Raw genomic sequence first — 13,412 nt, 5'->3', positions numbered from 1 at the left:
TTAATTGAACAAACATTATTTAAGCTCTAATTGTCTGCTTTCCTTTGAAGGGTTTCCTCCTTTCACAGCTTGGAATCTTTCTAGGCTCTCCCATAGGAATCCCCTGTGACTCCATTGGCTGCAACCTGCAGGGGTCTGCTGCCTTGAGGAAGTGGGCAGGTTGCTGGAATGAGTTTGTTCTCTTAGCCATTAGTGGCTAGGTCCTATTCGCAGAAGGTAAAGAGGCTTCTTCTCCCCTTAGCAGTGTTTCGTTTTTGCTTTGTTTGGGGAGTAAGGCACCAGAGTGGTCAAATGCATGACTGCCTGAGTTTAAATCCTAGTTATTGTTCGTTAGATGTATTTCCTTGGGCAAGTTACTGAACCCTCCCATGTCTCAGTTTCCATATCTGTAAAATGAAAATACTTACCTCAGTTTTGTAATGGAGATTAAATTGCTTAGAAGAGTGCCTGGCACTTAGTACTGTTTAAATATCTGTTAAATATTTTTATTGCTGATAGAGGACAGACCATTGTTTTAGTTTTCTTTAACAAATTTAAATGGTTTCCCATAGCCAACATCCTAGCTTCCCAGAATATCAGACACAGGGTTTTTTCCTAAAGAGGCAGCAAATGCCTTCTTGCAGAAAGAAAATATTTTCACTCTTGGCTTCCTACTGCCATCCCCCTACTTCCACCCTGTCTCCCATTCTTCTTCCTAAGTGCCTTCCTAAGGTTAACCCTGGTCAACCCTCTCTTTTGTCTGCTCAGGTCCAACAAGAGTCTCACTCGAGAGGTGACTTTGAATCTTCCCATTTACTCTGTTTGGCATTGACTTTTGCTTGTCTAGGCTCTGATGTTAGGTAGATCTTTTCCCCAGACAGACATGAGCCCCGAGCCAAGGAGTCGGCTTCTGTGTATAGCCAGTAATTGGATGTTTTCTCTGTGAGTTCCTGATGATGAAATTCATATTTCATCCAAGAGTATGACCATTTCAGAGGTTCTAGGAATGCCAGCTACTGTCTGTATTTTGGCCTTCAGTGTACCCCAGACTAAACTCATTCTTAAAATGTATTTGTTCTTCAGATCTTTGGGTTTCCTTACTGTGGTCATTATCAAGCTTTTCTTCTAGTTTATTTTTCTTATTTAGCCCCACTGACATTTCTTCAATATCACAGTCACCTGTACTGTTGCCCCAAACTGGCCAGTATTGTAGTCCTCAGTTATATTTAAAACCCATTTTGTGACTTTTACATATTGTGTCTATTGTGTATGGAAAAGTAGCAGGATCAGTATAAAGACATGGGTAATGGCTCTTTTTTTTCTTTTAAATAAATAAATTTATTTATTTATTTATTTTTGCCTGTGTTGGGTCTTTGTTGCTGTGCGTGGGCTTTCTTTAGTTGCGGTGAGCGGGGGCTACTCTTCATTGCGGTGCGTGGGCTTCTCACTGTGGTGGCTTCTCTTGTTGCGGAGCACGGGTTCTAGGCACGCAGGCTTCAGTAGTTGTGGCACATGGGCTCAGTAGTTGTGGCTTGCAGGCTCTAGAGCTCAGGCTCAGTAGTTGTGGCGCACAGGGTTAGTTGCTCCGCGGCATGTGGGATCTTCCCAGGCCAGGGCTCGAACCCGTGTCCCTTGCATTGGCAGGCAGATTCTTAACCACTGCGCCACCAGGGAAGCCCTGGGTAATGTCTCTTAAAACAGGTAGTCAACATATGAACTCCTCTTCTGCACTGGACAGAATTTCCATCATCTCACTATCATAAGTGGAAAGGTGCTGCCCTTTAAGCCAGTGTGAAAGTCAAGCCAGTTTTAAGTCTTTTGGAAAAAGAGGTACATGTTAGGAAATCCTGAGTGGTGATGAGTCAGCCTAACTGATCCAGACTGGCTGCATTTTCTACCACTGGCCAAATTCTGCTTCTAACTTCCATGGCACAGCCTTAGACATGCTTCTGTATGATAGGACTTTGACCCCCAAGTGCGTCTGCTACTTAATTCAGGTAGATTCCTAGGAAAGACTACCACTGAGGCTCGCTCTTTGGCAGCATTTCTGTCGGTGTGGGGTTATGGATGAGGGGTAGGACTCCCGGTGCTCTGCTCTCTATTTCTGGAGGCAGGGACAGGAACAGCACCTGACATGTAGATATGATGTTAGCATTGTGTTCAAGAGACTTAATAGGGCTTCATAAACCCATATTTCTAATAGTCCCCAATGGAATGCATTGTACCACAAGATGTTCCTTAACCCTGAATCACCGGAACTCAGTCTAAAAATCCAAACTTGTTCTCTTATATCTAAACAGTTGGGAATAGAGGAGAGTGAGTTGCCTTTGGAAAGTCAAGTTGATAGTTTCATCTCATTTTGGTCTTTGTGATTAATTATGACCTACAAAGGGGTTACTACTCTAGCAGGAACTTTGAATTTCCTGAATAGATTTCCCTCTGGTTAGCAGGCAGAGGAAGTACTGACTTTTTTCACTTTCCTGGGGTGGCCTGGGTACTATCTCATTGCCATGTCATTTGTTGTCTTCTTTTCCCTGATCTCTGTTTGGTGTGGTAATGAATAGCAAAGCAGAAAACTGGAGGCCTATGTGTATACTTATGGTGCCCATGCTGTGATTGCCAGAAGGCCAGAGAGCCAGTTTTCTAGTGAAACAGACTAATGTTCTAAGAATTGCTTTCATTGAGAAAGAGAACAAGGGGGGTGGGGGGTGGGGAGGTGTGGAGGTGGAGCATAAAGGAATAAGGAATATAGAGCATTCCTAAACTTAGATTCTTAAGTCAGCCATTTAGAGTTTCATGGGAAGACAAAATGAGAAATAGCTGTCCCAAGGGTTTTATCATTTCAGATATCCTACATCTCTATTCTAGAAAGTTTCCACTGATGGTAGAATAAAGTTTTGATCTTATGCATCAAATCTCAGACTGGACATGCATTTGTCTCTAACAACACCAGGCTACCCTTATGTGGTATATCATGGAATTGTAATGATTGATTTAGTGGAAAGTGCTCTGAACTTGGAGATGGAAATACTCAGTTTAAATCCCAACTGCCCTTCTTTCTAACATTGTAACTTTGAATAAGACTTTGAACCACTGGCTCCTCTGTTTCTAAATCAGTTTAAGGGGATAATAAAGCCTACTTCACACAGGTGTTGTGAGGACTGAATGAAATAATGTATGTGAAAGCACTGAGCAGCACAATGCTTGCTTAGATTTTTCTTTTTTCTTAGTCTAGGGAGGGATGTATATCCACCCATTAATATTATGGATGTAATTGTTCCACATTTTTTGCTTTTAGGCAGAAACTTCTGTAGATGACCATTAATTCCTCTTACAGTTAATGTTCAAAACAAAACAAAAACTGAAACTTCAGTGCTTGTATATAGAATAGTAAGCTCAGACATTTTGCTGGTAGTATCAAAACCATGGGCCTGTGATTTCATATATGTAAACTAAAGAATCGCAATCTTGGCAACTTTGTTTTTTCACCATTCTAAAGCTGGAAGAATTAATGAGAACTGGAAGTAAGAGTGTTATTGTAATCGGGAGCCATTTTGTACAAAATAAAGGATAAATTTGTTTATAAAACATTGCGTTTTGGTAAAAACAGATTATGAGAGAGAGCAAATTGAGTAGAGAGTGACATCATAGTAATGCTGAGAATAAAAAGCATGGTGGGAAAAATCGATCATCATGTGCTTCCAAGCATACTAGAGTTAAAAAGAAAGTGTGCTTATATAGGAATTTGTTATTTTTCTGTGTGTGGCACATCTAAATAACAACGTAATGAGACCAACATAGAGGGAGGAGTATATCAACCAAGGAGAGTGGACATTGCTTTATTTCCCATCTGTGGTAGTTCTGGGTCTTCCCTAAATCTGTAGTCCTGTTTATACTAGTGCCCCTGCCCTCCTGGCTGGATTTCATAGAGTTTCTGCTGATTTATTATCCAAACTCCTATCTTTAGTTGGGGCTTCTTTTGTGCCCAGAGATATGAGTGATAGCGATGCTCTCCTGATCCACATTGCGGGGCTCTCACCTAACTGGTCGCCATCATTTGTTTCTCCCTTTTTGGCCTTTGATGTAGCTGAGTATGCTAGCCAAATCTCTTTAGAACAAACTTTGTGGGATGGTTGTAACCTAATGAGCTCATTGCTGGTAAAATCTATTTTTTTTCTTCTGGGCTGAAGGTGGTAAATGTGACAGATAGGAAATACAGCCTATGGTGGGAAAGGCAAGAGCCGATGCTGCCTATAGGTTTGACTGTCCCTGTCATCTGGGGTTGCTGTCAGCTGTCCTGTGTCTGGGGTGACCCCCAACTCATAGCACTTGAATTCATGCTCTCTTTTGTTAATTTGTGGAATATATTGGCTGCTGAGGTGAGCAAGGTTCCTAAACCTCCTACCCAGTGTACTGAAGAAAATAGTCATCCAGTGTTCACCTTAAAATACAGCTTGTGATTTTTGCTCTTTAGTCTTTGTCTACATGCATATTTTTATATAACTGCAGTCATTTTATATATTCCTTTTTTCCATTTGTGTCGTAAACATTTTCCATGTATATTTGTAGGACTCACAAATTATAGCATAACAGCTACATAATGATAATGATAACTGTGATGTATAGCTTTGATATATCACAGTTTCCCCCTCTTGTTATTTACCAAGGCTGTATGTGGTTTCTTGGTGCTTTTTTGTTTGTTTATTTGTTCTTGTTTGTTTTTTGTCATGGGAGGCATCAAAATGAACATCTCTCTGTAATGTTTTACCCAGAGAGAAATCTCCAGGAGCGAGACCCAGGATATGAACACTTTAATGGCTCTTGTTTTGTAATGTCATATTTTATTTTCCAGAGAAGCGGCACCTTTTTACAGTGCTACCAGTGTGCCCACAAACCCCTTTAAAAGCAAGGCTTTAAATGTTTAGCACAGGAAATGCCCTTGCTTTTAGATGGATCTTTTCTTATTCTGAGGAAAGAACCAAGCAGGATTTATAAGCCCTAGCTAGAAAAGCTAGAAGTGACTAGCTTTTCCTAAGCTGGCAGGAAACATTGACTGTGTTGGGCTGCTGACTGCACAAAGCCCTGGCGTGGCTACATTTGTGATACGTCTCACTTCTGGCACTGAGCCACCGAATGATTTTTGGTGAACTGTTTTTACCTCCTCACATCAGATGTGAGAGCTCAAGTTGGAGCTTTCGTTATAGTTTTCTGCTGGTAGAATGTTGTAGAAATACAGTGGGTTTGCTGTATAGTCTTAGTAACTTAAAAAAATGCCCTGGTATGTTTAGAATGACTATGTTTTTTCTATTTGATTCCTTTGCTCCTTCGAAAAAATTAAAACATTAAGCAAGATAAAGAAAGTCTGATGTAGCCAAGAGCCTCTACTTGAACCTTCTGTCAGGACTATTTATTTAAAGCATTGTTAAGTTTCCATGGTTCATGTTATCTCAGGGTATCTTGTGAGTTAATCTTGTGATATGAACCCTGTGGTCCCTACTCTGTTTGCCCCTTCTCTGCTAACTGTGTCTTATGTTTCACAGTGAACATAAAGATTCTGAAAAGAAACACAAAGAGAAGGAGAAAACCAAACACAAAGATGGAAGTTCAGAGAAGCATAAAGACAAACACAAAGACAGAGACAAGGAAAAACGAAAGGAGGAAAAGGTACAGAACTTTCCAGTGGGGAATGAAGAGGTGTGGGATGTACTTTTCATTTTGTTTACCTTGTAAAAGCAGGTATTGAAAGTACCTTCATTGACTAGTAAGATTCCCTGGGCTTTGAGTGAAAAAGGTCTGTGTCAGGAGACGTCAGAGCCAACCAGAGTCTTAAACTATGAAAACCAAAGCCCTTTACCACTGTATTTCATGCACCAAACCTATCCATATCATTACCTTACTTTATATGGCAAATGGATAAATTGAGGGATGTAGGGTTTCTGGGAAAGTCAGTTTTCTTTCATGGGGAAAGTTAATTCTGCTAGCCAAATCTCTGTAGAACAAACTTTGTGGGATGCTTGTAACCTAATGAGCTCATTGCTGGTAAAATCTGTTTTTTTCCCCCCTGGGCTGAAGAAGGTGGTACATGTGACATGCACATCTGGCTGTGAATAAGTAGTAGTACTGTGCATAGACTTTTTAAAAAAAGTTTTTATATTAGTTTCTAAAAAGGTAATGCTGGATGGACTTGCTAAATTCAGACAATATGAAATAGGGAATAATAGTGAGAAATACGTCTCCCTTTTACCCTCAAATCACTGTCGTCTATCTTTCCCTTTCTGGAGACAGCCACTGTACTATTTTTTGTATTCTTCCATTGGTACCCTCTGTGTGTGTGTGTGTGTGTGTGTGTGTGTGTGTGTGTGTGTATGTGTGTATGTGTGTATGTATATGTATTCCTCTGTGTGTGTGTGTGAAGATTTACCATCATTTAAAGGTAAAAAGCCACCATTTTGAAGGGAAACGTTTCTCAGTAAATTGGACAGTTCATCTGAAGAATTGTGAAAAAGGAGTCTTAGAAGAGCGTCAAGACCTTTGGTCCACCTGTTTAGTTTTGCTAACAAGAAGAGTCAGTCTGGGATCAAGATGCCCCAAGAGTGGAGGCCAGATCATCTCAAGTAAGGTAGAGGCTTCTTCAAGTTTAGTCCTTTTAAGGTACTAATCAGTTACTGTTGTTTTACCTTTCAGATTAGAGCCTCTGGGGATGCAAAAATAAAAAAGGAGAAGGAAAATGGCTTTTCTAGGTAAGATTCCTCTGCTGACTTGGCTTCTCTTTCTCTGTGTGCGTCCAGTAGGCCAGCTGCCCACGTTACAGTGTTGTCTGATCTTACCTAAAATGCACTGACTGGCCATCTCCAGGTTTTCGAGGAAGTTGGCAGTGAAAGGACTTGGTCTAAGCCAATGTGAGCATTTCTAGAGTGCCATTTAGTGAGACTGACCAGCACATTTTCTAGAAGGCTGTTATGAGTGGAGAAGGTTGACAGAAAGAAGCTTTTTTAAATTGAGATATAATTTAACATTCCATAAAATACACCCTTTTAACGTGTACAGTTTATTGGTTTTTAGTATTTCACAAGGTTATATAACCTCCCCATTACCCCTATCTAATTTCAAAACATTTTCATCACCCCCAAAAGAAACTCTATACTTAGTAGTAATTTTGGAGTTTCCTGGAAAACCCCTACTCTGAACCCCTACTCTGAATTGCCCCTATTCTGAGGCTCATATATAGAAACTAACTTGATCTGCATTTTAGGGACCGGTGTAGATTTGAGTAGAAATATTTTATCTCTTTTCCAGAAGGAAAGGAAAATACGCACAATCTAGAGGTCACTTTTCCTTTACTTTTTGGGGCCATTTTGATTCTGTTTTCCTCATCAGCCTCAACTCCCTAAAATAAGCCCGAATGTCTCCTCTGGTTTCAAAAAAACCAGAACTTATATGATCATATATTCTCACCTGCTCCACTGAATGGCAGGATGGATTTACGAGGAGTTGTGGGGAGTATTTGCATTACTGTCCAGGGCAAAGTGTTTTGACAGTTTTGCTTCCTTGAAACTTTGAACTTTCAGTTTCGTTTGAGAACATTTTTGAGAATTGTGCCATTTACTCTGGGTCCCTTAGACCAGGGAGAAGCAAGTGCCCTCTTCAGGCATGTTCTGTAACTGTTCTAGGAATGCAGAATAGTAAAATTCAAGAAGCATTAGAGCTGTAAGCTGGGCATTCTGATTTCTTAGATAACAGTGACTGAACACAGGGCAACTATTTCCTGCCAGGAGACTGCCTTGAACTTTTATGAAACTAAGATATGATTAGACTCTCTGGACTTGGTGTGGAGTCCTGGGTTCAGTTTCAGACTTTCTGGGCTAGACGGTCAGAAGCGTACCCTTCGAGGCAGTGGTCTCTGTGTTCACTTTGCTGGACTGCTCTCTAGCTTGCATCTGTATCGTGGTAGAGAATCCACATGCTTCACTGGATGGAACAGTTTTCTGGTAATTGTTTTAAAAATTCTTTCTTCAGGCCTAGTAACCCTTCCCAAGTGTTTTTAACTTCACTCATGACAGTACTAGGATCTAGCATTTACTTAACTAGTTGGGTAAATGGCAGCATTTCTTTCTTTCTGGTGCAAAGCTTTTGGAGATTTTGGACACTTGGGGCTGTGTCAGTGGTTTCCGTCGTGGGGAGAAACAGCTATAGAGGTCAGCATTTGGGGAGTGTGCATAAATAAGGAAAGAAAGCTAATCTGTTTAAACATTCAAATTCATTTGCAAGCAAGGGGATCCAGTATGCTTGGGGTGGGGGTGGGGGTGGGGGGGAGAGCATTGAAACCCTGTGAATATCCTTTCTTTGGCAGCTAAATCTGGATGCTTTTCCCTTGGCCCCCCTAGAGATGAGTGGCTTTGTGTCTGGAGGCCATTCCCTGTGCCGAGTTAGTTAGCTTTGTAGATGCTTCTGGCTGTGAGCAGTGCAGTTCCGACAAGATGTGCCAGGCCAGGGAACATCCCAGGCTGTGGTGATTGCTGGTCCCATTGGTTGTTGGTTTTTTTTTAATGTATTTATTTATTTATTCATTCATTCATTCATTCACTCATTTATTTATTTATGGTTGTGTTGGGTCTTCGTTGCTGCACGCGGGCTTTCTCTAGTTGCAGTGAGCGGGGGCTACTCTTCATTGCGGTGCGCGGGCTTCTCATTGCGGTGGCTTCTCTTGTTGCAGAGCACGGGCTCTAGGTGCGCGGGCTTCAGTAGTTGTGGCTCGTGGGCTCTAGAGCACAGGCTCAGTAGTTGTGACACACAGGCTTAGTTGCTCCGCAGCATGTGGGATCTTCCCGGACCAGGGCTCAAACCTGTGTCCCATGCATATATGGCAGGCGGATTCTTAACCACTGCGCCACGAAGGGAAGTCCGGTCCCATTGGTTTTTTAACTTGTTCCTTCCTCTTTTTGGTTCAGGATAGTCATCTAACAGAATCATCTTTTTATATTCAGAAGGCAGAATCTTAAGAAAAATAGGACAAGGTACTCTTCTGTGTATAAAGTAAGTAAACCAAAGGAGGAAGTTGAACAGTGAATAGATTTGGCTTAGAATGACTTCAGTTTGTTTTGGGCCTCAAGTTTGTGGAATACATTTTTATTCCTTTTTTTGTGAAAGCTGTATTTTAGCTTTTGGAGCACTAGAATAATCAATTCACATTGCTTGAGGGATCAGATACACAGACCCCTCAAATAAAGGGAGGAAACAACTTAGGTTTGTTCCTGTTGTGGTGTGGGTTCCGTTGGCGTAGACAGCTAAGATGTAGTGGAAAGAATCCTGATAATAAGGAGTCCGGATCCCGAACCTTGATATCGCCTCTTCATCTGTAATTGAGATCAATACTGTCTACCTCACAGGGCTGTAGTGAGAATTAAGTGAGAAAAAGTGCTCATGGAAAACCTTTTAATATGTACACATGTATGTTATCCTTCCACTAGCTACTTCCCCCTACTTTGCATTACTTGATGTAATGTAGATGTTCCACCACTCATTAACTAGCAATTTTTTTCTCTTTAGTCCACCATTGATTAAAGATGAACCTGAAGATGATGGCTATTTTGCTCCTCCTAGAGAGGATATAAAGCCATTAAAGAGACCTCGAGATGAGGATGAGTGAGTATTTCTTATTACTTTAATTTTTTTAAACAAAAAGGAGTCGTTTAGACAATAATACACAGAACAACTGCATTAGTTGACTTTTACTCATTAGGAATTTGTGATTAATAGACTGGGTGACTGATTTCTCTTTGAATTATGAGAAATAGGGTTTCCTAAATAAATAAGTAGTGTGCCTGAGGCTTAAATGGAGAATATATATTTACACTTTTCTTATGTTTTTTCTTATTAAAAAGGTAATGCATATTTATTGTTGGAATTTCAAATAATCCAGAATTCACAAAGAATATTTAAATTATTTAAGTTACTTTAAGTTTATCATCACCTACCACAGATAAGTTTTCATTGCTGAAGCAGTTTTTCCTAGGATCTGTGCCTGTTAGTACCTTCTGAGTGAAGTTTCCATGTATAGAAGTAATAAAATTGCTCTTACTTAAAACAGTTATTTGAGACTTACATGTACCTCTTTCTCAGGTTCAGTCATTGAGGTTAAATCCTGTTCATTATTTTCAATCTTGCAGAGTTTATTATGTTTTGGGAATCTACAAAGGATTTATTGTAGAAGATGGATGGAAAGGGAGGAGGGAAATACTTAATGAGCTCATTTGTATATATTCAGAATTCATAGAGAATTTCTTTCCTCCCCTTTCTTTTCCAGTTATTACTTTGTGGTAGCCATTGTTGCCCTGTGTGTGTGCTTCCCAGATTTCTACCTTCTAGTGTTGTCTATTTTTGTATGTATCCCTCTACTCCACTGCCCTTCCAGGCCTGCGTCTAGTATAAAGTTGTTTTGTTCTATATAGGACTATAACTATTGGTCCTTGGTCTGGCCTTCTTTACTTTCTCCATTCCTGTTCTTGACTGTAGAATGCCCAGCCAAGAGTAATAGCAGCCACGCCTGCCTTGGAGGCCGCCAAGAAGAGTTTGGAGGTCCTAATCCTATTGGTGAGAACTACTGAGTCACAATTGTGTTAACTGTGTATTCATGTTCCCCTTTCTAGTGCTGATTATAAACCTAAGAAAATTAAAACAGAAGATACCAAGAAAGAGAAGAAACGAAAACTAGAGGAAGAAGAGGTTAGTAAAGAGACTTAGGCCCTTTGGGGCTTGAGTTTGGAATAGGGAGTTTTCCGTAAAATAACTTCTGAAGGCCAAATGGGTTTTAGGAATTTATTGCTCTCTTGTAGAGGAAACACTGGGAAAAACTCTTAAGTGTGTTACAGTGGCTGCGGCACTGTTAGTTTTAAGATCTCAGCCTTCCTGGGTGTCTACCCATAGCTATGCTGCCAACTGACATGTTCTTGGAGAAGCTGTGCTGTCTTCATACATACAGGGGAAGTATTAGCAAGAAATCATTTTGGCTTACAACCCAGAAGAGCTTTCCCTAGGAATGTTTTTTAGTGCTTTCTCATATCTAACAAAGCTTGCTCGTCACTCATTTTGGGTAACTCTCCCTATTTAAAGTCCTTTAAATGGGTGTCCCTTGGATACAGGATTAAATCCAAGCTCTTTACAACTTCTCCCGATCTGGCCCCTGCATCTTGTGCCTCTTCTCTAATTTACCTTGTTCCAGCCTCACAGACCTCCTTTGTTTCTTTCCACACCAGATTCTTTTGTGCTTCAGGGCTTATGTAACACATGCTGTTCCCTCTGTCTGGAACACATATACTCTTCCTCTTTTCTTTCTTCTCCTAGCTTATAACCTTCCTTAAAATCTCAGTTTCAATTCAGTTACTTTTCTAAGGGTTCTATTTGATGCTTGTGGTAGATTTAACATATACTAATATGGTTCCTTCTTTTGACACTGTCTATTTCTTGGACTAGAAACTGTGGGCGAGTAATTCAAGAAAAAGATGTCAGAAATTCACAGGGGTCTTAATCTTGTACTCTCCTAAGAGAAGAAGGGGTTGAGTAAGTTATTAGCTTTGCTGCATTTGAGTTTAGCCATTGTCTTGGACAAAATGGATTCACAAGTATAAAGTCGATAGCTTGAAGTATCGTCAGTAAAGATAGTGATAGTAAGGGGCAGTGAGTCTTAAAAGTGTGATCTATCATAGTAGTAATAATATTAATAATTCAAATTAAATGTACTAGATGCTTACAGTGTGCCAGGCACTATTCTTCACGCTTTATAAGTATCATTTCATTTAATCCTTACAACAGTCCTTAGAGATAAATATTGCTACTATTATCTCCATTTTACACATGCAGAAACTGAGGTACGGAGAGGTTAAATCATTTGCCTGAGGCCACACAGATACCAAGTGGTAAAGCCGGGATTTGATCCCGTATGGTTTGATTCCAGAGCCAGCACACTAGCTGCCATGTTATCCTGCTTCCTGTGGGACTTTGCTGATCCTCCAAATCCACAAGAAGGCAGAAGGAGTGTCTTTAATGAAATCATATTAAGAATATGAATGAGTAGGTGAGCCGTAGAGAGATGATCAGGGCCTGCATTTAGGGAATTGTAGCTTTTCTGACAACTAGCCTGTTCTTGGCAGAAGCTCAAGTGTATAAGAGCCAACTCAAGGAATTGAGAGTGAAATGTTGAGTAGTGAGTATGATAGTCACTCCACTTTCATGTAGATTACCAGTACAGAGCAGTCAATAAAGAAATGTAAAACTTTAGCTCTCCATGCGTTCTATATTGCCTTTATGCTTATGTTGCATTTATGTAAAATAATACCTTTCTCTGGGTTTCACAGAGGTTAGTAATAACTGTTAAAACCATTTGGGAGAAAGAATGGTTGACTTCATTTATTTAATTGTCTTAGCAACCCTCTCCCTACAGGGGAGGGAAAAAAAAGCAGGCTGAAAGACTAAATTAATACCCAGTCTTATTGTGGTAGGGACCCCAGATGGCAAGATCAGTCATTAAACCTCACTTGCTGGCTATGGTGTTTTTCATTTCTGGGAATTGTTCTGAAGTCTCCTAGTGACTGATAATCCCATTTTGAGGCTTGAAAACATACGATGTAGCCAATAGTTTCCTGATGAAACCATCTGCATGCCTGTTCAGAAGCTGTTCAGAGAATGTCTTAACTGAAAAACATTTCCTTTTCCTGTGGTGTGTTTCAGCCTAAACAGTAAACATTATCTGAATTAATGCAATTCTCTAGTATTTTCTCTTCCCAGACATACTTACACGTTTATATTCTCCATTCCTATTTTAAACTATGTGTAGTAATGTAGTCTTTCCCCTTTGTACACTGGAGGCCATTTGCTTTCTCTGAGGTTATCTGATTACCATCCTATCATGTGTAGTCCTAGAATGTTTATATATTCCAGCCATTCCCATGAGTCACATTCTACTATTTTTCTGGTAAACTTGGGCTCTCATCATAGTCAATAGCAGCTTTTTGACATTGAGCAAGTGACAAAACCTGTTTCAGAGTTTCCTTGACTATAACTGGAAGAGGTCAAACCAAACTATAAAGTTCTTTCAAGTTCTGCCATTCTGTAACTGATTTTAAGATGACTCAAAACCATTTTTCATAGCTATATAAAACTTGCTGAATAAAGACTTAAATTATATTGAATAGTTAGGACAAAGGAAAATATTCTTCAGAAGAGTTTCGATTCCGTTAAGCAGGACCCCCACCTCTTGAATAGCACATTTTTGTCTGGATGTGTGTGTGTGTGTGTGTGTGTGTGTGTGTGTGTGTGTGTTTTGAGGTTTATCACCTGTATTGATGGATTTTACTTGTTTATGTTTGTTCTTTTTCTGTGCTACTGTGACAGCTCATCTAGGGTTACAGTTCAAAGGAATACTATCATGGGAATTGGTA

The 13,412-nt window shown here is 40.1% G+C and overlaps 1 protein-coding gene across 1 annotated transcript in view; it reads left to right on the top strand.

Annotated features, from left to right (window-relative positions):
* Positions 1 to 13,412, top strand: part of TOP1 (DNA topoisomerase I) — an 87,140-nt gene that overhangs the window by 39,109 nt on the left and 34,619 nt on the right. The window contains exons 4-7 of the mRNA XM_059898059.1: positions 5,520 to 5,643; positions 6,664 to 6,719; positions 9,526 to 9,621; positions 10,626 to 10,701. Of these exons, the coding sequence (XP_059754042.1) occupies positions 5,520 to 5,643; positions 6,664 to 6,719; positions 9,526 to 9,621; positions 10,626 to 10,701 (352 nt within the window). The remainder of the gene's footprint in view (positions 1 to 5,519; positions 5,644 to 6,663; positions 6,720 to 9,525; positions 9,622 to 10,625; positions 10,702 to 13,412) is intronic.

Source organism: Balaenoptera ricei, chromosome 15, assembly GCF_028023285.1.
Source record: "Balaenoptera ricei isolate mBalRic1 chromosome 15, mBalRic1.hap2, whole genome shotgun sequence".
Taxonomy (NCBI): Eukaryota; Metazoa; Chordata; class Mammalia; order Artiodactyla; family Balaenopteridae; genus Balaenoptera; species Balaenoptera ricei.
This window is presented reverse-complemented; position numbering and strand designations above follow the sequence as displayed.